The 25657-nt window shown below is 38.0% G+C and overlaps 1 protein-coding gene across 6 annotated transcripts in view; it reads right to left on the bottom strand.

Annotated features, from left to right (window-relative positions):
* Positions 1 to 25657, bottom strand: part of MAP7 (microtubule associated protein 7) — a 210021-nt gene that overhangs the window by 103441 nt on the left and 80923 nt on the right. The window contains exon 1 of one of the 6 annotated variants that reach the window (XM_077999447.1): positions 21287 to 21597. The exons of 4 other annotated variants lie outside the window; for them this stretch is intronic. In XM_077999447.1, coding sequence (XP_077855573.1) covers positions 21287 to 21308 — 22 coding nt within the window. In that variant the 5' untranslated portion in view covers positions 21309 to 21597. Of the gene's footprint in view, positions 1 to 21286; positions 21598 to 25657 lie in introns of those variants that run through there. One more of the 6 variants, XM_077999449.1, reaches the window with a different exon arrangement.

Below are 25657 nucleotides of genomic sequence, written 5' to 3' on the forward strand. Positions count from 1 at the left end.
AACCATCTCTTTGTGCATCACTTAATAATTTTCAGTGGTACAGAATAGTGATGTTTTCCTTAACCTGCTCCTTATAATTTGATGCAATTTTTGGATAAGCTGTAAACAAGCCCACAATAGAACAGGGAGGCAAATATTCCCTTTTAAAAAAATATGGCCCCACCATATGAACTAATAATTTAAACTATGGCTCTGCTATGTAATTATTGTCAGAAAGAAGTGTTAAAGTTCAAAGCATTTGGTATTCCATGGGTGCTTCAAGCTTTTTAAAAAATGTCCTAGGCTAAAATTACATTAATCATGCTACTTGAAACTCCAGTTTTGGACCTTTCATGAATAAAACTTCAGCAAATGTCTCAGTTTAAAATTATTCTTAAAGAGGTTTGACCCTGCTACTCTCTACTCTGTAGAGGCGAGATGTGCAGACTAACTGCTCAAGCTGACATCTTTGTTAGGTCTCTCCATTTTCATATAATGAAAAGAGTTCAACTGTGGGTTAAAGCATGTGATTCCACTGTTGACGATGAAGGAGTTAAGGACGATCCACCCCACACTATGCCAATTTGGCATATTTATTATTTCAAGCTGAAAGTACTTGAGAAACTAGTTGCAGAAAGGCCTTTCTGATCTGTCCTTTCTTACAGATGGTAGGCCATAAAAATTCCTTTGAGGATGCCTTCCCTCCAGTAGGGAGAGAAAATAACCCTTATCACCAGAGATTGGAAATTGCTGCTGCAATGAACCTGTACAGATAAACTTACTGAAGAAACCCTTATCTTCCACTAGCTTCGCACACCCCCACCATAGATCTCCTAGTGACCTCTAGAATTTACTGTCCCTAGCCCAGATCCCCTTGTCCTGTCATTTCTTCACAAATTTATTATTCCTTGTCCAAAAAGTACAAAAGCTATCTGCATTGGCCATTTATTTGCATCCTTACTCTCTTGTACTCCCTATGTATGTGTAAAAATTTATAAAACCTGTATCCTTTTCTCCTGTTAATCTGTCTTGTGTTAATTTGATTCCTAGAACCAGCCAAAGATCCCACTTAAGAACCAACATAGGTAGAGGTGACTTTTAGCCTTACAGCCACCTACTAGTTTTCCATGAACTTGCAAAGAGTGAGAGATCTTGAACTTGTTGTCACTCAATAGCCAGCAAAAGCTCAGTTCCAAGAAGCCATATTCCTGGAGGACACACAGGAGGCACACTCATCTATATTTTCCAAAATCTATCCCTGTATTAAGTCATACTAACAGCTGCATAATGAATAACATTGTCTATGTAAAATCTGTATAAAGATATAACAAAAACTGAGTTTCTCCTGTACTCTCACAACACAATCAACACACAACACTTACTGTGACCTCTAGTTGCCAAAATGTGTGGGGATTTTTCCTTACCATCAATGAATTCTGCAGCAGACACCAGCTGGGTATCTTCTAATTCAATTCAATTCTGATACTACCTGCTATAAATTGGGGTTCCCACAATCCCTCCTCATCGTTCGGTTAATTTGCTAGTGCAGCTCACAGAACTCAGGGAAACACATTTACTGATTCATTATAAAGCACATTACAAAGGATACTGATGATCATCAGAGGTGGACAGGGCACAGCATGGGAGAAGAACATCATCAGAGGTGGCTAGGGCACAGCATGGGAGAACGGACATACCACCATTCAGGAATTTCCACATGTTCAACTTTCTGGAAGCTCCCCAACCCAGTCCTTCTGAGCTTTTATGGAAGCCTCATTGCTAAGGCATCATTCATTAAATCATTGGCCATTGGTGATAACCTTCATCCCCTCTCTCCTCCCCAGAAGTTGGGAAGTTGGGGATGGGGGTGGGGCTGAAAAGCCCCAATCCTCTAATTCTGCCTTAGTCTTTCCTATGACCAGCTCCAACCTGAGGCTACTGAGGGGCTGCTGGCCACTAGGAATCTCATTCACATGCAGAAAGACACATCACTTTGGAGATTCCAAGGATTTCAGGAGTTGCATGCCAGAAAATGGGAACAAAGAACAAATATATATTTCACAATATCATAATCTGCTTTTAAGGCTAATCACCAACTTTGGCACATTAGACACCATATTCGAAAAACTTAGTGTTGTATACATTGAATGCTCAGTCTGTTTCAATGTTTTATTAGTCATTTCTACACAGAGTAACAGTCAAGGACAAAAACAACAAAAAAAATTAAGCATTTATACTGTAACGACCAAATTATTTTCAACAAAAACATCTCCCCCACAAACATTTCTGGGTATAAAATTTCTCTCCCCTGATATCATAAGTCCATGGGTAAGTTATACAACTTCATGAGCAGCCACTGGAATGTGTTCCATATGCAATGAGTCTATCCTTTACAATCTGTATCATGGTGTTAACAACACCAACCTCTACGGAGGTTTAATCTGAGAAACACGAAACTCATCCCCCCTGAAACTTGTTGTTATGTCTCTTGCCTGGATATTGCTGAGGTCACATCTAAACATTACAGAGAAATTACTTTTCAGTGTTAGTATTGAGAATAATTGTATTTCTTCCAAATAACTGATTTCCTTTCTCTTTCAGCAAAGTGAGTTGAACATCTGGGCAAGGCTTCTCATTCGTAACTGCAGTTTGAAAGCTTAGGGACAGATTGTGATCCACTCACAGGACTCGCCTTTGGAAGGGCATTATTTCCTGTTCCATTTTATCTTCCAACTTTTGGTTTATCTTTTTTCTTTCTTGAACATTTCTAATTTATATTACTGCATTATCCTTTAACTGTTCTTGTAAACACTTTTAGAACAATGGAGAGTATCATACATTTTTTAAAAATTTAAACAGGAAATGTTTTAATATTATTTGAATATTTATACTTTATGAAAATAGATGTTAAACTGTAATACTTAAGGAAAAATTTAAAGTCTCAACGATTGTCTGAATAAGTGGGTGTTTTTTTCAAAATAATGTCAAGTGCCTGGTAAAGTGAAAAGAAACCTCTTGTATCAACATCAACTTATCCTGAAAGTCATCACCTAAAACTTTTCTTAAGCAATGACTTTCATATGACACTGTGCTGCTAACATACCATAATATTAAAATGCTGTCTTTTCCCAAAAAGCAAGCATAAACAAGCAGTTAGAAAAAAGAAGCACTTTGGCCAAACGAGTTCAAAATTTAAAATGAAGGCTGGGCACGGTGGCTCACGCCTGTAATCCCAGCACTTTGGGAGGCTGAGGCAGGTAGATCACGAGGTCAGGAGTTTGATACCAGCCTGACCAACAAGGTGAAACCCCATCTCTGCTAAAAATACAAAAAAATTAGCAGGGTGTGGTGGCACCTGCCTGTAATCCCAGCTATTTAGGAGGCAGAAGAATCGCTTGAATCCCGGAGGTGGAGGTTGCAGTGAGCTGAGATCGCATCACTGCACTTCAGACTGGGCGACACAGTGAGACTCTGTCTCAAAAAAATAAATAAATAAATATAATCAGCTGAGCTGTTTAAAGACTCTGAAGGAATAAGTCAGTCCTGGGAATTAGGCAACAATGCTCTGGTGTCTGTGCAGGAAAAACACTACATATGAACCTAACTTGCAATAAGGTCCTTTTGGCAACACGATTATTAAAACAAACAAACAAACAAACAAAAAACCCTTCTATCATGAGTCTTGCCTTTTAAAAGGCTATGGTTAATGACTATGAATTTTTTTTTTTTTTTTAAAGATGGAGTTTTTGCTCTTATCATCCATGCTAGAGTGCAGTGGTGCAATCTCGGCTCACTGCAACCTCCACCTCCTGGGTTCGAGAGATTCTCCTGCCTCAGCCTCCTGAGTAGCTGGGACTACAGGCGCCCTCCACCATGCCTGGCTAATTTTTGTATTAGAAATTGTACTAGAGACGGGGTTTCACCATGTTAGGCAGGATGGTCTCGATCTCCTGACCTCATGATCTGCCCGCCTTGGTCTCCCAAAGTGCTGGGATTACAGGTGTGAGCCACTGTGCCAGCAATCACTATGAATTCTTACAAAGACTCCCATTCTACAAAATGGTATTATAACAATGTCTGAGAGATACAAGATACAGAATGAAAAAGAGGAGAAAATAATAAAGCAATCTTTTCTATCAGTTGCTAAGAAACGAGCAAAAAAATTAATATTTTATTAGCTTTGAAAAAGCTTCATGTACTGTTAGAATGACTAGAAGAATCCTTCCCCCATCCATCAGTGCATCTGTTCCCCACGTAAAGCACGCCTACATACAATGTTCTAAGTACTGGGGACACAGCAGTGGTGTTTAAAAAAAAAAAAAAAAAAAAAGCAGGCTGGGCATGGTAGCTCAAGCCTGTAATCCCAGCACTTTGGGAGGCCGAGGCGGGTGGATCACAAGGTCAGGAAATCAAGACCATCCTGGCTAACATGGTGAAACTCCGTCTCTACTAAAAATTCAAAAAATTAGCCGGGTGTGGTAGCGGGCGCCTGTAGTCCCAGCTACTCGGGAGGCCGAGGCAGGAGAATGGGGTGAACCTGGGAGGCGGGGCTTGCAGTGAGCCGAGATCTCGCCACTGCACTCCAGCCTGGGCCACACAGCGAGATTCCTTCAAACAAACAAACAAAATAAAAATGTAAGGCAATTTACAGAGTTTAACTGAGCAAAGAACAATTTGAGAATCGTGCAGCTCCCCAAACCAGAATAAGTTCAGAATGACTCCATGCTGCCATATGGTTGGAGGTTTATGTTAATAAAAAGGAAAGTGATGCACAGAAAATGGGAATGAGGTGCAGAAACAGCCCATTGGTTACAGCCTGGCATTTGCCTTATTTCAACATGGTTTGAACAGCTGGCTGCTGTGACTGGCTGATACTCGGTGATTGCTGAGAGATTATGTCTCCCTAATGTCTGTTTACACATCCAGTTAGGATGTGTAAGTTCACTATGTATCAGGAGACCTTTAGGAAAAACAAAAAATATGTAAGGAGCCAGCTTTAGGTTAAACTTAAAGGGGGGCAGAAGTACGCAGGGGCTCCGACCATAGGGACATGGGCATTAGCCAACGATTGCACTGATGAACTCACATGAGCAACTGGGAAAAGGGCTCTGAGAGGGAAGAACACAGTTCTTGAAGGAATACAACAAAGGAACCTGAATAAATGCAACTACTTAAAATTCCATTTGGAGGCCAGGCACCGTGGCTCACGCCTGTAATCCCAGCACTTCGGGATGCCAAAGTGAGTGGGATCACCTGAGGTCAGGAGTTCGAGACCAACCGAGGCCAACATGGTGAAACCCTGTCTCTACTAAACATACAAAATTAGCTGAGCATGGAAGTGCATGCCTGTAATCCCAGCTACTCAGGAGGCTGAGGCAGTAGCTTGAACCCGGGAGGCAGAGGCTGCAGTGAGCCGAGACTGTGTCACTGCACGCCAGCTTGGGTGACAAGAGCAAAACTCTGTCACAAAAATAAACATAAAAATTCCATTTGGCTTCTGTTTAAGCCTTTTATGCTTTTCACCAACACAATTCTAAGTAGAAAAAGTAAACTAAAACAAATTAGAATCCACATTATTTCCAAGATTTCTTCACTTGTTTTTAAATAGCACTTTCCCACTAACAATATCATAAATGTAGATTTTTTTTAAACTGAATTATTAAACAGAATTCCTAGCATGGAATATTTCTACCTGATTAAATATTTAAATTTTAATATTAAAATATTAAAATGCAAATAATCTAGTACTTCCAAATAAAACAAGTATCTCAAATATTAAACTATCATTTCTTTAAAAGGACTTTTTGAAATATACCACACTTTTTATAGAAAGGTGGGCTGATCACCTGAGGTCAGGAGTTCGAGACCAGCCTGACCAACATGGAGAAACCCCCTCTATATTAAAAATACAAAATTAGCCGGGCATGCCATGCCTGTAATCCCAGCTACTTGGAAGGCTGAGGCAGGAGAATCGCTTGAACCCAGGAGGCGGAGGTTGTGGTGAGCTGAGATCGCCCCATTGCACTCCAGCCTGGGCAACAAGAGTGAAACTCCATCTCAAAAAAAAAAAAAAAAGTGGATACATTTCTGGGAAGAGGAGACATTAAATACCATAAAAGTCAATGTTCTGTTTTTTGAAGTTTACTGCTGGTGGGGCTCAGGGAATTCCACCTCAAAACATGACTGTAAGAGATAAAAATTTGTACCCCCAATATGCCTTTTTGCATAAGGATTATTTTGAGAAACAGCAGAAACTGGAAAAGCTCTGAAAACAGAAAATAAGTTACCCTTTTGTAAGAGAAATTTACACCCATAAAGGGAATCTCCATTTGTAAAGGTGTCTCCATCTCTGTACCAGAAAGAAAGGGATGGCTCTAAATCTAAACTAGAAACTCTTCTCAATGGGGAAGGCACCTACTTAAATCTGTGCAACAGACTTTACCCTTGTGTAGACATTTCCTGATCACCTCCCCATAACAGGTTTTCTCTACACCTCCTCTGTTTCTGTAGACATGTATTAAAGCCACTTCCTAGATATTTACAGGCATCTCTTTAATTGCACTTCCCTTTATGGCATTTTGCTAAATCTACTCTCTCTGTGCTCTATAAAAGGAACAAGAAAGTCTGGATGACAGCACATCTGTTGACAGCATGGTTCACTCGATAGTTTAAGTCCGGTGTTGAGAGCTGCTGTTCAGAAGAAAAGATTCTTTTCAAAATATTACTGTTCATTGACAATGCATCAGGTCATCCAAGATCTCTGATGGAGATGGACCAGGAGATGAATGTTGTTTCCATGCCTGCTATCACAACATCCCATCCTGCAAACCATGGATAAAGAAGTAATTCTGACTCTCAAGTCTTATTTAAGAAATAAATTTCTTAAGGTTATAGCTGCCATAAATAGTGATTCCCCTGATGGAGCTGAGCAAAGTAAATTAAAAACCTTCTGGAAAGAATTCTCCATTCTAGATGCCATTAAGAATACTTTTGATGCATGGGAGGAGGTCAAAAATGTCAACATTTACAGGAGTTGAGAAGATGATTCCAAACCTCATGGATGACTGAGGGATCAAGACTTCAATGGAAGTTAGTAACTGCAGCTGTTGCAGAAACAGCACGAGAACTAGAATTAGAAGGGAAATCTGAATACTGAATTGCTGCAATCTCATGATAAAACTTGAATGGGGCCAGGTGTGGTGGCTCACGCCTGTAATCCCAGCACTTTGGGAGGCTGAGGTGGGCAGATCACAAGATCAGGAGTTCAAGACCAGCCTGGCCAACATGGCAAAACCCCATCTCTACAAAAATACAAAAATTAGCTGGGCATGGTGGCACATGCCTGTAATCCCAGCTACTCAGGAGGCTGAGGCAGGAGAATCGCTGGAACTCAGGAGGCAGAGTATGCAGTGAGCCAAGATTGAGCCACTGAACTCCAGCCTGGGAGACAGTGAGACTCCATCTCAAACAAAACAAAACAAAACTTGAATGGATGAGGAGTTGCTTCTTATGGATGAACAAAGAAAACGGTTTCTTAAGACGAAAGCTACTCCTGGTGAAGATACTACGAATGTTGTTTAAATGAAAAGGGACTTAGAATATTACACAAACTTAGAGAGGAACTGACCCCAATTTTGAAAGTTGTACTGTGGGTAAAAAGCTATCAAACAGCATTGCATGCTGCAGAGAAATGAAAGGAAGGGTCCATTGATGCAATCAGCTTCACTGCCACCTTAATGTTTATGATTCTCTAAAGGCTCAAATGATCATCAGCAGTTTTTAGCAATAAAGTATTTTTTTTTTTTTTGAGACAGAGTCTCGCTCTGTCGCCCAGGTTGGAGTGCAGTGGCACGATCTCAGCTCACTGCAACCTCCACCTCCTAGGTTCAAGTGACTGTCATGCCTCAGCCTCCCGAGTAGCTATGATTACAGGTGCATACCATCATGCTCAGCTAATTTTTGTATTTTTATTAAAGACAGGGTTTCACCATGTTGGCCAGGCTGGTCTCAAACTGCTGACCTCAAGTGATCTGCCCTCTTCGGCTTTCCAAACTGCTGGCATTACAGGCGTGAGCCACCATGCCTGGCCACTAATTTTAATGAAAATATGTATGCTTTTTTTTTTTTTCAGACATAATGCACACTTAAGAGACTACAGTATAGTGTAAATATAATTTTTATGTGCACTAGGAACCCAAAAAATTAGTGTGACTGCCTTGTGAAATTCACTTCATTGCAGTGGTCTGGAACTGAACCTGAAGTATCTACAAGGTATGCCTGTACTCTGGAGATTCAGTTGGTATTCCCTAGGCATCACTCATGTATACATGAAGTATATACGTTAATAAATTTCTGTTAGTCTTCTCTTATTAATCTAACGTTTGCCACAGGTGTTCTTGCCAACTGAGAACTTGGGAAAAGTTATATTTTCTCCCATGCTAAAACTAACAAGCCACTGGAAATGAATGCAGATAAAAACCTTTTTGTTTTTCTCGTGGGTATAATTTCAAAACATTCTGATGGCAGCCATTGGCTATAAAACCTGTGTACAACATTCAGTGTATTTTAACAAAGCTTAATAATTAATGAACATCCTATGTCATTAATTTATAATAAATCCAATCTGTTTCAGAATTTTCAAATGCACTGCTTAAGATTCTGTCCCAGTGGTAATTAGCTAACAGTGACAGTCTTTAAATTCCTTTATTTGCATTTGTCATAATACACTTTCCGGACAATCTAGTGAATGTTCAGTGAGTGACTCTAAGGGTTGTGGCAGTGGTCAGGCTATCTGATTATCTTCCCTAATGAGTGAAGAGCTTTTCTCATCATTAGAATACATGTCAGAATAAAGAGACTTCCTGCATTAGACACGAATAGGTAGAAAATTTTGTAATTATGATTATTTTTACCATGAGGATTCCCAACAAATTTTGATAATTTGGTTTTCTTCCTTATGTCGATATGGAGGTACTGGATAAAATATTGATTTAATTTGGTAAATATTACTGCTATAATTTGGTAAAATGACATGAACTTTTATTAAAAAAGCAACTGAGTGCTTGCTTGGACACTGAAGAAATAGCTCATAGTATTTAGCCAAAGCTGTTTATGACTGATACTTATATAAACAAATACAGATCACTTAATTTTAACTGTAAGTGTTCATTAAGAGAAATTAGTCTTTCTGAGGTGGGCTTTTTTTTTTCCTTTTTTTGCTAGTTTTGCAATTATGCAAGACATCAGTAAAGTTGTTCCTTTTCAATGTCTCATCTCCATATTTGCATTTCAACCTCTTGGTACCTTGTCTACCCAGGAACATGGAGCTCAGAGGCTCTTCCAAAACTGCCAAAGGCTCCCAAAACAGGTATTTAGTAGGGTTTACCCAGTCCCACAAATGATGAGCCAGCTGCCACCCATCAGAATTCATTCATCATTTGATCTATTAAGTCCATCAGAATAAAATGTTAATTTGGATTTAAATGCTCATGAAGACTTAACCCTACCTAAATGATCAATCTATCTAGCTAGTTGCTCTCTGTCTGTCTGTCTATCTACCTATCTACCTACCTACCTACCTACCTACCTAAGACAAGTTCTTGCACTGTCTTCCAGGCTGCAGTCCAGTGGTGCAATCACAACTCTCTGTAGCCTTGACTGCCTGGGCTCAAGCAATCCTCCCACCCCAGCCTTCTGAGTAACTGGGACTACAGGCACGTGACACTATGCCCAGCTAATTTTTGGTAGAGATGGGTCTTACTATGTTACCCAGGCTGGTCTCAAACTCCTGGGCTCAAGTAATCCTCATGCCTTAGCCTCCCAAATTGCTGGGATTTCAGGCATGAGCCACCACACCTGGGCAACACAGCAAGACCCCATCTCTTAAAAAAAAAGTTAGCCAAGTGAGGTGACCCTCACCTGTAGTCACAGCTACTTGGGAGGCTGATACAGGAGGATAGCTTAAGCTCAGGAGTTCAGGACTACAGAGAGCTATGATCACGCCACCTGCTTGGGTGACAGGCCAAGACTCTGTCTAAAAAATGAAAATAAAAAACATCTCGTTACCTTTCATCTAAAGGTCTACTTGAGATGTTAAATTTGGCCAAGAGAAGAGACACCAGGAGACAAAAATTGCCTTAAACTTATGCTACTCCTTAAAGACTATATAGTACATAGTCATGAGTTTAGAACTACCTTCACCTATAGTTGAACTATTCCTTTCTGGATCCTTGGTCAGACAGTCTCTCATCTTTCATCTAGTGTGTACTCTGAATAGGAATATTGGACATGTGCTTCCAAATGCAGCAACGAAAACTCTAGAAATATGAGGAATAGACGGGTAAAAACAGCAATATGTGAATATTAAAAGAGTTATAAAGAACAACATTATATAATGATAAAAGGGTCATTTCACCAGGAAGATATAATAATTATAAATATATATGCACTCAATATCTGAGCATCTAAATATATTAAAGCATACAACAGAACTGGAGAGAGCAATAAGCACAATACAATAGTAGGAGGAAATCTAATTTTCCCACTTTCCATAATGGCTATAACAACCAGACAGAAAATCAATAAGGAACAGGGGACTTGAAAAACACGATAGACCCATGGCTGGGCGCGGTGGCTCACGCCTGTAATCCCGGCACTTTGGGAGGCCGAGGCGGGTGGATCACGAGGTCAGGAGATCGAGACCATCCTGGCTAACATGGTGAAACCCCGTCTCTACTAAAAATACAAAAAACTAGCCGGGCGTGGTGGCGGGCGCCTGTAGTCCCAGCTACTCGGAGGCTGAGGCGGGAGAATGGCGTGAACCTGGGAGGTGGAGCTTGCAGTGAGCCGAGATCGCGCCACTGCACTCCAGCCTGGGCCACACAGCCAGACTCCATCTCAAAAAAAAAAAAAAAAAAAAAGAAAAGAAAAACACGATAGACCCAATGGACCTAACAGACATATATAGAACATTTCACCTCATAGCAGCAGAAGTGCTATGTTCCAGGATATGTGCCAAAACAAGTCTTAATGAAATTAAGAAGACTGAAATGACAGCAGGTATTTTTTCTGACCACCATAGGATTAAAGTAGAAATCAATAGCAGAGAGAATACAAGATAATTCACAAATATGTGGAAATTAAACAATATACTCTTAACCAATGAATGGGTCTTTAACAACCAACAAATGGGTCTGAATATGTTACCCCAAATAATCTTTATTTTATGGATTTTTGAGCCAAATGCCACCAAGAATCAGCAGACTCAATATGAAGCTCTAAAATCAAGGCACAAATTTTCTTCTTGTAAAGGAAATTTATATTTAAATAGAAAATTTTCATTTGTAGAGATATCCCCCTCTAATTCAGTAGGGATATGATGACTCCTAACTCATATCAATGGAGAAGACGTCAACGTAAATGTGCATAAAAAACCTTACTAAATAACCCTTATTTATTATACTTTTCCTGGTCCATTTCCCATAACTTGTTTACCCAGCCACAAAGCCCCAAGCCTCTATTCCTTTGTTTTGTTAAATACAGTATTTAAGCTCAAATTCTAAACACCCATTTAGGTTACTCATAGCTATGTGCTCCCAAGTGTACATGCATGATGCACATGCTAGTAACCTTCTGTTTGTTTTTCTCCTGTTAATCTGCCTTTGGAAAAATTAAGCTGGAAAACCTGAAATGAGTAGAGAAAAATACTTTTTACATTCCCTATAGGGAAATTATAAAATACCTTGAGACACATGAAAACAAAAACACAACATACCAAAACTTATGAGATGCAGCAAAAGCAGTGCTAAGAGGAAAATTTATAGCTATAAATGCCTACATTAAAAAGAAAGAAAAAGGCCAGTCAAGGTTGCTCATGACTGTAATCCCAGCACTTTAGAAGGCCAAAGTGGGAGAATTGCTTGAGCCCAGTAGTTCAAGACCAGCCTAGGAAACATAGGGAGACCCTGTCTCTACAAATAATAATAACAAAATTAGATGGGCGTGGTATGCGTCTGTGGTCCCAGCTACTTGGGAGGCTGAGGTGGAAGATCACCTGAGCCCAGGAGGTCAAAGCTGCAGTGGTCCATGATTATGCTACGGCACTCCAGCCTGGGCAACAGAGTGATACCCTGTATCAAAAAGAAGAAAGAAGAAGAAGAAATATTTCAAATAAAAACAAAACATTATACTTCCAAAGAGCAAGAAAAAGAAGAACAGGGTGTAAAGTTAGTGCAAGGAAGTAATAATGATCAGAGCAGGAAAAAAAGGAGAATATAAAAATACTGGGTAAAAAAACTCAATGAAACAGTGTAAAAAAAAAAAAAAAAAAAGACAAAATCGACAAACCTTCAGCCAGACTAACTAAAAAAGAAAAACTCAAAAAAAAATCGGTGATGAAACAGGAGATATTATAACTGATGCTACAGAAATAAAGGGGATCATAAAAGGTTACTATGAACAATTAAATAATTATATGCTAACAAGCTGGATAACCTAAAAGGAGGAGATAAATTTGTAGAAATACAGAACCTACTAACATTGAATCATGAAGAAATAAAATATCTGAACACACATTTAAATAGAAAAAAGATTGAATCAAGAATAAAAAAAAAAAAATCCCCCACTCCCTACCACCCCCCCACTAAAAAAGCCCAGGACAAGATGGCTTCACTGGTGAATTCCACCAAACATTTAAAGAATTAATGTCAATCCTTCTCAAACTCTTCCAGGAAATCGGAGAAGAGGGAACACTCTCGAACTCAAATTATGAAGCAGTGTCACCCTTACCCCATAGCCTAAGACACTGCAAGACAAGCAAATTATAGGCCAACAACCCTGATGAAGACAGATGCAAAAATACTCAACAAAATACTAGCTATCTGAATTCAACAGTATATTAAGGGAACAAATGAGATTTATCCCTGGGATGCAAGAATGGTTCAACATACACAAGTTAATAGATGTGACACACCACAGTAATAGAATGAAGGATTAAAAAAAAAAACAAAAAACAAAAAAACCACATGACCATCTCAACAGTTACAGAAAAAAAACCTGACAAAATTTGATACCCTTTCATGACAAAGGCTCTCAATGAACTAGGAACAGAATAAAATTTCCTCAAGATAATAAGGGCCATATATGAAATCTCATAGCTGATATCAACTCAGTAGTGAAAAACTAATACCTTTAAGGCAAGGAACAAGGCAAGGATGCCCACTCTCACCACTTCTATTCAACACAGACCTAGAAGTCCTCACCAGAGCAATTAGGCAAGAAAAAGAAATAAGCACTGAAAAGGATAAAGTAAAACTGTGTTTGTAGATGACATGATCTTATTTGTAAAAAACTTTAAGAATCCACAGAAAAACTAGGACTAATAAAGGAATTCAGTAAAGTTAAAGGATACAAAATCAACATACAAAAACTAGTTGCATTTCTACATACTAACAACAAACTATCCAAAAGGGAAACTAAGAAAACAATCCCATCTACAATAACATCAAAAATTACTTAGGAATAAACTTGGCAAGGTGATGAAAGACTTGTACGCTGAAAAATTATAAAACATTGATTAAAGAAATTTTAAAAGACACAAATAAATGGAAAGATATCTCATGGTTATGGATTAGAAAACTTAATATTGTCAACATGTCCACACTACCCAAAGGAATACATAGATTCAATGGAATCCATATCAAAATCCCAATAGCATTTGTTACAGAAATAGGAAAAACAGTCCTATAATTCATATGGAACCCCAAAGATTCTGAATAGTCAAATGATCAGGAGAAGGAACAAAATTGTAGGCATCACACTTTTCTATTTCAAAATAGATTACAAAGCTATAGTAATCCCAACAGTATGGTAATGGAATAAAGACATACAGACAAATGGAACAGAACAGGGAGCCCAGAAATAAGCCCACAAATATATTGTCAACTGATCTTTAACAAGAATGCCAAAAATACACAATGGGGAAAGGATAGTCTCTTTAACAAATAATGCTGGGAAAACTAGATATCCATATGCTTAAGGAAGAAATTAGACCCATAAACAAAAATCAGTTCAAAATGTATTAAACACCTAAATGTGAAGCCTAAAAGTGTAAAACTTATAGAAAAAAAGATAGGGAGAAGGTTCATGACAGTGGTCTTGGTAATGATTTCTTGAACATGACATCAAAAACACATGCAATAAAAGCAAAAATAGATCACTAGGACATAAACTATAAGGCTTCTGCACAGCAAAGAAATCAAGAGAGTAAAAAAGGAACCTACAAAATGGGGAGAAAATAACTGCAAACCATATTATCTGATGAGGGGTTAGTATAGGATGTACAACATTGTGCCCATGGTTAATGATCCTGTATCATACACCTTAATATTTAAGAGGGCAGATCTCATGTTAAGTATTCTTACCACAATGAACAAAACAGAGTTATAGTATATTATTATATTGGCATAACTCAAGGAAAGTAATTTAGCAATATTTATCTATTGTCATGAAAAAGTTCAAAATTGTTGACTCCACAATCCCACTTTTGAGGCACCCACTTTTGAATCCCACTTTTGAGGGACCAACTGAATGAAAAGTTGTAAGATGTGGAACAAGTCTTATACCTAAAGACATCCATTAAAGTAATACATGTAATTGTAAAAAAAGCAAAAGCAGTAATAGTCAATGGGGGACTGTTCCTTCCATGGATTTTTATCTAACCAGTGAAAATAAATGTATTTTAAAGTAAGTCAGTACCACAGATAATTGCTCATACAATATTTAATAATAATTATTTGATTATCAATATGCACATTGATGCTGAGAGGGAATACATGAAAATTGCTAAAGCTGCATTAGGGTGAAGAGATTATGGACGGTGTTCCTTTTTTGTTTTTGCCAAAATTTCTGTAATGCTATGTTATATTTGGATCATTAAAATAAATACATTTACTTATTATACACATGAAGCACTGTTTATAAAAAAATGCTTCGAAAACAGACATTTTTCTTAGTTGAAACTGGTTTATCTTCCTAATTCGTAAAAAACAGTTTACATATCATAGAAAACAAAAGGAAACAAGTCAGCCCTGTAGTTTTTCATGTGGAAAGACTGATTTCTTCTAGGTTAGAAGGGTCCTCTGTCATGCCCCATCCTTCAATACAAGCAAATTTACAATTTCCTGGGCTGTGACTTGTAGAATGCAGCCTCACCTGCCATCCTGGGACTAGACTTTTCCTGTGGGCTGAGGTAGCTGTGGAGTTGCTGTCATAATAAACACCAGAGTGAAGCCACATCTAAGGTTCATCTGAAGATTTTTTTTTTAAATTAACTGCTTTAAATCCATAGCACACTTAATTTAATAGTTCCTGAGGAATACAGCCCTCCACTAGACCCAATGATAACACATGATTTTCATTACACATGTCCTAAGGTATATGGACCTCTTAGGTTCCAATAACAGGATTTCAATCAACTCAGTTGCTATTGGGTATAGCGAGTGTAACTTATACAAAAAGTCTAAAACTCTCTACACAGCTGACACAATTAAGAATTTCTCTGTCTTATTCCTAACAGCTCCATTTGATTCCTAACACCCACTGTACACCTTAAAAATATTTAAGAAAATACACAGTCAAGAATATAATTAAGAAGTATTTAAGAAAACTCCAAACTCCATGTTTTATAACTAAGAGAATTCTCACTTACATATAGCTACATTCATGTAGAGAAACAGCTTTTGCTTATTGATGATTTCACCTAATTTGAATCCAACCAAAAATCCTGAATGACATATTTAATTTTTACCTTGCATGACTGAAACGTTATTACTGAATACTTACATATTTAAATTGTGTATTTCACTTATGAGAAAAATAAAAATACAAATTTCAAGTTCTCAAAGCAAGAAGGTTCAATAAAACGTTAATATAAAAATGTTGATCTTTGACTATAACTGTTACGTTAAAGAGAAACATGAAACCTTGGCATTGTTAATATTGGTTCAAGTAAGTGGAAAGCTTAAATATTAACATTTACCTTCCTTGGTCCTTCATCGCATGTTACTTGCTATTCAGGCCACATGAGTTTATTGTCTGTGATATTAGATACGCACTTATGTAACCTAATGGGTTATGATCCAGAAATGGATTAACGCAATATCTTTTAAAATAGAATATGCCTTGCAGCAAAGTATCCTCTGATTGAGAATACTGATGCCTTTAAGGATTGTTTGGGGTATTCTGAAGAAAACTACGTGTCAACACATATAACTGGAAATATAGTGGAATTTACTTATACGCTTTTAGGGTTTTCTCTCTAAACACTATTAGGAGTTTTAGACTTTGGTGAACAAACTGCCTTGGGTTTTAAAAAGTAGAAAAACTCTTATTTATGCTAAGTAGTCATATGCTATTGGTTCAAATCCGTATTCTCACATATTTAAAAACTTTAAGTTTTAAAAGGCCAATTGCCTTGTAGTTCACTTAAAATGTATTTGCTTATGTCACCTTAAGGCTCTGATTAAAAATAAATAAATTACATTGTTAGGATGGTATATCAAGCCAGGCATAGTGTCACATACTTGTAGTCCCAGCTACTCAGGAGGCTGAGGTAGGAGGATCGCTTACTTGAGCCCAGGGGTTCCAGTCTAGCCTGGGCAGCATAGTAAGACCCTTCTCTCAAAAAAAAAAAAAAAAAGAAAGAAAAAAGAAAAAAGATGGTATACCACTGGTTGCAATTTAGTACAAAAATTTCAGTTCAGAGACTAGTCACTAAAGAATGACTCAGTGAAATGCTATGAGAAAGGATTGGGGGCTTTTAATGTATCATTTATATCTTAAACTATAAACGGTAAATCTTAGAACTTGGGCATTTTTAGGTTGTGTGACAGTGTGTATTACCATCTCAGTATTCTTCCTGATTTAAGTTTCTGCCAGTTCTTTCATTTTATCTCATTTCTAGAACAGACACAGCAGATTTTTATGTTTAAACTTAACAACTCTTTGCCTGGACAGCATTGCAGATTCATGAGCAACACATTTCCTAGAAAAAGAATCTCTAACTTCTGTCCTTGATATGCCCCTGCCGGTGCTCTTTGCCTGTGAATACCTAGGTGGAGGGCAAGTTAAATTCCATTTAACTGAATATACTTTGAGGTCTCAGGAGGTTTAGGTGAGTGGATGATGGTATTTAAAACTTTAATTTTATAGGCTGGGTTTGGTGGCTCACACCTGTAATCCCAGCACTTTAGGAGGCTGAGGTAGGTGGATCACCTGAGCTCAGGAGTGTGAGACAAGCCTGGGCAACATGGTGAAACCCTGTCTCTACTAAAAATACAAAACTTAGCTGGACATGGTGGTGCATGCCTGTAGTCCCAGCTACTTGGGAGGCTGAGGTGGGAGGATCACTTGAGCCTGGGAGGCAGAGGCTGCAGTGAGTCAAGATCGTGCCATTGCACTCCAGCCTGGGCGACAGAGTGAGAGCCTATCTCAAAAAAAAAAAAAAAAAAAAAGAACACCACACACACAAAAAACAAAAAACCCTTTAATTTTATTGATGCATGTTTCAAAGACCACCTATTCTAAATATCATAAGGCTCAGAAGAGTAAAAAGTTTTGAAAATCAAAGAATTATTCTCTTTGAGGAAATTTCCACCAGATTTTTATGCAGCATAATTGTAGTCAATTAATACATCTTAAGAGTTTGATCCCATATCATTTAAAAGGCATACCGTATACATAATGATATTTATGAAGAATTAAAATACTAACCAGAAATACAATTTTCATTTATTGAATATCTACTGTGTTTCAGAATGTATTAAATGTTTAAATACCTTGTCTCATTCAATTTATTGCTCACAGTAAGAATGCATAAAGACTGCATGTTAGGAAACATTCTCCATACTCTACAGAAATGGAAACTGAGGCTCAAAGAAGCAATTTGTCAACATAAATGGCTAAATTGTGAATAAAATCCACATCAAATTGACTTTAAAATCTATTATCCTAATCACTAGGCTACAATGTTTTCTAAAGAATTTTTTTTTCAAAATGTACTTTAGTGTTTTCACTGTTTTGCTGGGGTGGTTTTTCACCCTTAACTAGTATTTTTGGCAAATACAGAATATAAAGTCAAAATTTAGAATCTTATTAAGGAAAGAACTTGCATTGTGTTTAGTTTATATTTGAGTAACACTGTATAATTTGCTTTATGGGTTACAGATCCTTTTCTTGTGCATAACTTACTTGATCATCTTAAATTAGAACCATTTTATAAAGGAGGAGACTGAGGCTCAGGGAGGTTAAATGTGATTTGCCTGTGGTCAGGCAAACACGAAGTGTTGGAGCTGAGTTTTGAAATCTAGTTTTCTGACTTTCAAGTACAATATTTTGTCTTCTTGGTAAAGGTACAGAGGCAATGTAAGTTTGAGAACAGCTAGTGTTCGAGTGCCTTGCTTAACAAGATTTGTAGCTTCTAAAAAAATATGCCAACCATAAAATTCCTGGTAAAGGAGCCTGAGTTGGCCATACCGCACGACCATCATTGTGTATGTGGAAGGGGCTGCCCCTCCCGCGGTGGCTGAGCAGAACGCTGGCCTCACCCAGGCTTCAGACAAAGAGAGATGTTATTCAGTCTGTGACCTGGCATTTCACCATGAAATTATCTTTCTGGAGTATTCAATTTAACTATCTTCCAAGAAGGAAGTAAACTTCCTGATTTTTTCTTTTCTGCTTGAAACATTGTTTGAATCATCTATGATAACAGAAGATATTAACATTGCATGCTGACTTTCTTTTCTTCTTCCAAAAGTTAGAACAAACCAGTAGTGGTCTGTTAACTACAGTAGTTATACTTATCCATGGTTTCACTTTCTGAGGTTCCTGTTAACTGTGCTCAACCACAGTCTGAAAATTGGTGAGTACAGTAAAATAAGATATTTTTGAGGGAGAGCGAGACCACATTCATGTAACTCCTATTACACCATATTGTTATAATTGCTCTATTTTATCATTAGCTATTGTTGTTAATCTCTTACTGTGCCTAATTTATAAATTAAACTTTATCATAGGTGTATATGCCTAGGAAAAGACATAGTACATATAGGGTTCGGTACTATCCACCATTTCTGACATGCACTGGGGATCCTGGAACCGTGGATAGAAGGACTACTGTACAAAAACAATTAGCATGTTTCACTGCAGTGAGACTCCTGATTTTATATAAAACTGTATCTTTTTGGTCATTTTGTTTGTCTTTTAACAAAGAGAGTAGGTGTGGTCTCTCCTACATTGCTGTCCTATTGAAAACTAGGGATGAATTCATTAATTTGATAATTAAGTGCCTACTGGTTGCCAGGCACTGTTTTGGGTGCTTGGGATACAGCAATGAACAAAACAGGTAACATTCCCTGCCCCCAGTGAGCATATATTCTAGTGTGAGGAAAGACAAACATTAAAGCATCAGGTAGTGAAAAGTGCTGAAGTCAGACCAAACAATGACGGAGAGCAATTTTTTGTCTAGAGGAGGTCACATGTACCTTACTGTTCATTATTCCACAGCAGCTTGATGGTGAAAACAGGTTCTGCTCCCACAACCATGTGGACTTTCATGAATGAGCAGCAGGGCTGCCGTATGTCGAGTACACACACAGCTGCGAAGTGTGCAGAGGACAGCTCCCCCCGCACCTCCACTGAAATTTGAATTTATGGAAACATGCAGCTTCTATGTTCTCTACTTTTGCAGGAAATTGGAAAACTAGGACCCAAATCAATCATACAAAAATTGAGTATTTTAAAGCCACTTATCTAGGAGTTTTTGACCAATTATCTGGATTTTTAAAAAATTCTCCTTTCAATTTTAAATTTCTCTATTGGACATTTATCCAGTTTTCTTACTGAGTAACCTCTATTTCATCTGATAGAAGCAATCCTATTTTATCACATTCAAATGATAATGAAATTCAGTGCTTATGCATCAACTATGTCTTATACTAATGCTTGAAAACATATGTAAACATGCTTTCTGCAAAGAAAGATACGTCTCCATAAAACAGAATCATTAAGTGCAAAAAAAGAAAAAAAAAAAAGGAAAGTCAGTTAGCCGATCAAATACTAGGCAAGGCATTTTTACTCTTCTTGAATGTATATACAACCCTGAACATTTGAGATTATTCCATTGTTTAATGATATTGACACAGTTACAGAATATAAATAACCTGTCTGAAATCACAGAACTAGTAAATGTCACAGCTAAAAGACAAATTCAGATCCAACCCCAAAGGTATTTCTAATATGTTGCCCGGACCAAAAGCAAACCACTTAATTCACACTAACCCATCTTCTAACAGTTACTGGATACTGGCAACTATATATCTTACATATCTTTCCTACATCAGATGTAGGAGGTATGTTTTTATAACACAAATTTGCAAATGTTATCTGTGAAAATGAAGATTTATGCTTTTAAAAGGCAAATAATTTAGTGATTAAGGCAGCTTTATTATTCTAAAATTTAAACTTGATAGAACATCTACATAAAGAAACTTCTAGAAAAGAAAATAAAGTGATAAAAGTTACTCCCTGAAATGTAGTTTATAAAGTTCCAATGCCTGTATTTTCTCTGTAAAGCCTATGTGTGACTCACTGTTTACATAACATGAAAATGAGAGCATTCTGGTAAGGGAAGACATAACTGGGCAGCACAAATAATGTTTCTGATAAAAAACAAAACAAAATAAAAAAAGCAATAAGTAGGCAAGATGTGATCTTTCTTTTTAATAAGCAAACAACAGCACTCCCCAAATACACCTCTCTAAATAGAGGTGTATTTTTTCAAAAACCCCGATCTGATCTAGACACAAATATTAAGAGGGCTAAGAAATTATCAATAAATTATATACTGAAAATTTTTTTTGGACAGCAGCATAATTGTCTATGTTTGTCTAGTTTGCTACTGTTCAGCTTCTCACTTTGTTTTTGTCAAAAAAAGAAAGAAATATGGAAAATAGAGAATGATGATGGTTTGCCTTTAATTTTCAAGGAAACTATCACACGGCTCTAGGACATGAAGGCAGAAGTATAAATCCATAGTTTATATAGCAAATATCATTTTATTTAATTAAATTCCCACTCCTTTTTCTAAGGACATGAAAACAATGATTAAAAAAAAAAAAAGTTCTATTAGATTTCCTACTCTGTACTTCCACTTGTTACAAGTATTAATTTGTCAAAACGGATGTAAAGATTGCCTGATTACTGAATGTCCTTATTAAGGTTTTCAAGACACATTTTGAGCCCAAGAACTTACAGTCCAGTTTAGTGCCTTCCATGCTAAAATCCTTCTTTCTTGAATATCCTGCAACATATCTGCATGTCTCCCTCTTCTTGCTTTGCGTCCCTCAGCCAGGCAAAGACCAAATATCAGTGAAGGGGCCGTTTAATCATGCTAAGTATTATCTCTCACACAGCGTGAGGTAGCTCAGGAGGAGAGCAAAGGGTGGTGAGACATACGACTCGACAGCCACTGTTTTTAAACAGTAACCGTGTTCACTGAACCAAGCAAAAACTGGGAAAGGCGTCTGTTCAAAAAAGCCAGTGAAGCTCAAATGGCTATGGGCTGGGAGTAGGGGAGGCTTTTCCTGGTTAAGAAATGGTTGCTAAACATCAGCTCAGTCTCAGGGATTCAAACTCAGAGACCCCAAACAGAATGCACATTAAACATACATTAAAAACTTAATTGTTTACCAAAATCATCTAAATATTACATACTACTTCTCCAGACTTTCTGTCTTTGGGCTTCCTGATGCATTAACAATGTCATTTAAAACCCTGAGGGTTATGGCTGATTTTGTTCCCATACTAAAAGCATCTGAAAAAGGCGATCATTTAAGATCAGTCAGGCAGAGTGGCCTCTGTTCTCCCTTCAGTGCTGAGAACAGACACGCAGTCACTGAGAAAGTGTATGGAATGACGTTTAGGTGCCCTGTTCAGAAGGTCCAAAAACTTGACTTGCTTTTAGCAAGTTCTGAATAATTCTGAAGGCTTTCACAGGGGAGAGGAAGAAGTAGTGAATTTAAATGCTAAAGTTTTAGAAGTTATTTCTATATACGTTAAATATTGGTCCTCGGAGTTTATCTTTTTTTTAGTCAGTGATATATTGCATTGTAAACTGTGAACTCAACATGACTACCACACTTTTGACTTGGGATTATCTTTAAAAGGGCTTTTTGTTTAGGGTCATAGAGTGGGAACCGAGGAGAAAGGATCAGGTTAAATCCTTGCCCTGCCCTCATAGCATTTAAAAACATGTGACCTGGGGGCCAAAACACTTTGATTAAAACCAATTAACCTAATGAGTTTGGGTGAGCAGTGGGCCCAATGTGAAAAGGAAAACACAATTTTTAGAAGAAAATAAAACCTGCCAAACCCCTCTGAACTAGCCCCTTTGAGCAGCTGGACCTGACCCAAAAAAGAGACTGGCCACTCATGGTTTCTAAGACGTGTGAGGATCAAACGCGGGCACTGGACTTGGCAACTAACCTTGTTAATACCCTTGGAACTACAGACTCCTTAGGAGGAGCCAGTGGAGTGCCAGATCCAGCCCAGCACCACCCCTACAGCCCCAGGGACCCAGCATCAGACGGTATGACCACCACTCCCCATCCACTCCATTTTCAAAAGTAGTCTATATAGACATGGGCAACACCTCGTGTGCACGGCTTCTCCACCTTGGTACTACTGACTTTTTTTTTCTTTTTATCCTTCTTATGGTACTGATACTGACATTTTAGACTGAATAATTCTTTGTTGTGGGTGGCAGCTGAAACTTATTGATCATCTATTATGTGTCAGATATTATTCTAAGGGCTTTTGCACAGATGAACTAGTCTACTCTCACAATAACCCTATTATGACGCCAGTTTTACAGATGAGGAAACTCTGAGATACAGAGGAACTGTTGAAGATGTTAAGTGGCAGACTCTTAATCCCTATACAGATGCTGCTCAACTTACAATGGGGTTATGTCCTGATAAGCCCATTATAAGTTAAAAATATTGTAAGTTGAAAAAGCATTTAATACACCTAACCTACTGAATATCATAGCTTAGCCTAGCCTACCTTAAATGTGCTAAGAACACTGACATTAGGCTACAGTTGGCAAAACCATCTAACACAAAGCTTATTTTATAATACAGTGTTGAGTATCTCATGTAATTTATTTAACACTGTACCCGAAGTGAAAAACAGAATTGTTGTATGGGTACTCAAAGTGTGTTTTGTACTGCATGCCTATGGCTTTCACACCATCATAAAGCTGAAAACTCCTAAGTCGGGAACTGGCTGCACTATGTTCCACTGTAGCATCTACCCTCCCTCTAAGTAAGGAGGTGACTTCTCACTTCCGAGCAACAAAGGCATTCAGGCCAGTGCTGCCTGCTGATGGGAAATGACTGGTACCACAAGGAGAGAAGAAAGGCAGGGAAAGACAGAGGACATTGTGTGGAGACAGTGCACCACTCTTCCCTTAGGAAAAACAGTTTTGTTTTTTTTTTTAAACTAAATGGTGGTGAATTCATCCAGAAAAACAGCTGAATGCCAACAAGAGAGAAAAGAGAATAAAGGTTTTTGTATATGACAAGCGGCTCAAGCCAATTTCTTGGTCCCAGTGCATGCAGCAGTGGGTACTGTCAATTACGCATTATCTTAAACTGTACACTGCACAGTCACTGTCGTAGAAACAGGCATGATCCTAAATCATTCTTGGTATTTTCTCAAGATTAAGGTATCAGCTTATCACCCCACTTTTGGTTTCATTCTCTTTTCTTTTCTTTTCTTTCTTTCTTTCCCTCCCTCCCTCCCTGGCTTCCTTTTCTTCCTTCCTCCCTCCCTCCTTTCTTTCTTGCTTGCTTTCTCTTTCCTTTCTCTCTCTCTCTCTCTCTCTCTCTCTCTCTCTCTTTCTTTGAAGGTCCCACTCTGTCACCGAGGCTGCAGTGCAGTGGTGTGATCTTGGCTCACTGCAACCTCTGCCTCCTGGGCTCAAGTGATCCTCCCATCTCAGCCTGTCGAGTAGCTGGGACCACAGGAGCATGCCACCATGCCCAGCTTTTTTTTTTTTTTTTTTTTTTTTGGTAGAGAAAGGGTTTTGCCATGTTGCCATGTTGCCCAGGCTGGTCTTGAACTCCTGGCTCAAGCAATCCTCCTGTGTTAGCCTCCCAAAGTGCTGGGATTACAGGCATGAGCCACTGCGCCTGGCCTGGTTTCATTTTCAATATACTATATAGCAAAACGACATCAGTGCTGGATACTGGCAGATGGATGAAGCCCAAAGTGATAGCTTACAATTTAATGTAAAGAAATGGAAATCAAGGGGAAATAAAAATTGGTTCAAGTCAAGATCACACAATAATCCCTAACAAATATAAAATACAATAAACATTTTGTAATGGGAGTTGGCGAATTATAAACTTGACTACAGAGGAGTTCAGGGAGAACTCTGCGGGTCCACATCCTCCCCTTTTGTGCATGAATTCATTGCCTACTTGCTTTCTTCAGAGTCGTTCTAACCCTGCTCTCTAGTCAAGTTCATGATTCAACAGCTCTTTCCTCCATTCTTAAGGCTATGTTGCTACCCTTGAAACTGAAGAAAGCCTTGTCTTGCCCTAGTAACACGTGGAGGCTGTTCACATCCTTTCCGATTCTCTCTCATCAAATCTGCAATCTGACACCTTGCTCTTTTTTGTTCTTTCTTCTTTCCTGTTTCTCCCTCTTAGCTTTTGGCTACTAATAGAGAAACTGGTTTTTGTAAAACAGGAACTCTGAAGTTGCAGCAAGAATTCCATGAGGTTATGAGATATGCAGTAGTATTCCTGCTTATTGTCTCCTCCCCAGCTTTCCTGAGGTATAATTGGCAAATAACAATTGTATCTGTTTAGGGTGTACAACATAATGATGTGCTCTACATATACACTATGAAACAATTACCACAATCAAGTTAATTAACGCTTCCATCACCTCCCATAGTTCTCATTTTGTGTGTGTGGTAAGAACACAAGATCTACTCTCTTAGCAAATTCAAGGTATACAATATAGTATTGTTAATTATAGTCACCATGCTGCACATTAGGTTTCCAGAATTTAGTCATCCTGCCTGAGATTTTGTACCCTTTGGCCAACATCTCATTTTCCCCACCCTCCTCTGCTTGCTTTCAACAAAGCTTTATTCCACAAAGAATTGTGTCCTCCTGCATTCTTTTGTATTCCTTAGAATACATCAGAGGCGGCAGGAGTAGAAGGTGTGTGTGTGTGCGTTTTTGTGTGTGTGTGATAGTGAACGTAAAAATGAAAAGATGAAGATCTAGTTGTTCTACCAGATAACTGAAAGCATATGGATAGGCTAAGCACTTCCTCTGGAAAAAAAAAAAATGCACTTACAGTGTATTCTCATTATTTACAAGAATTTAAAATTTTTTTCCTTGCAGAGTTTCACATATTTTACACTAGAATCACATATACTAAATGTCGTTATCATCATTATCAAAATGGTACAGTTTAAACTCTTGGTGTTTGGTAGAATTGTGTTTATCTAACATAAATGCCAGGGAACTTGGCTATTGTTATTTTAAGAGGCAAATTCTGAGAAACAGATTTCACTTATGTTTTATTTATGGTTATAGAAAAG

Source organism: Macaca mulatta, chromosome 4 (genome assembly GCF_049350105.2).
Source record: "Macaca mulatta isolate MMU2019108-1 chromosome 4, T2T-MMU8v2.0, whole genome shotgun sequence".
Taxonomy (NCBI): Eukaryota; Metazoa; Chordata; class Mammalia; order Primates; family Cercopithecidae; genus Macaca; species Macaca mulatta.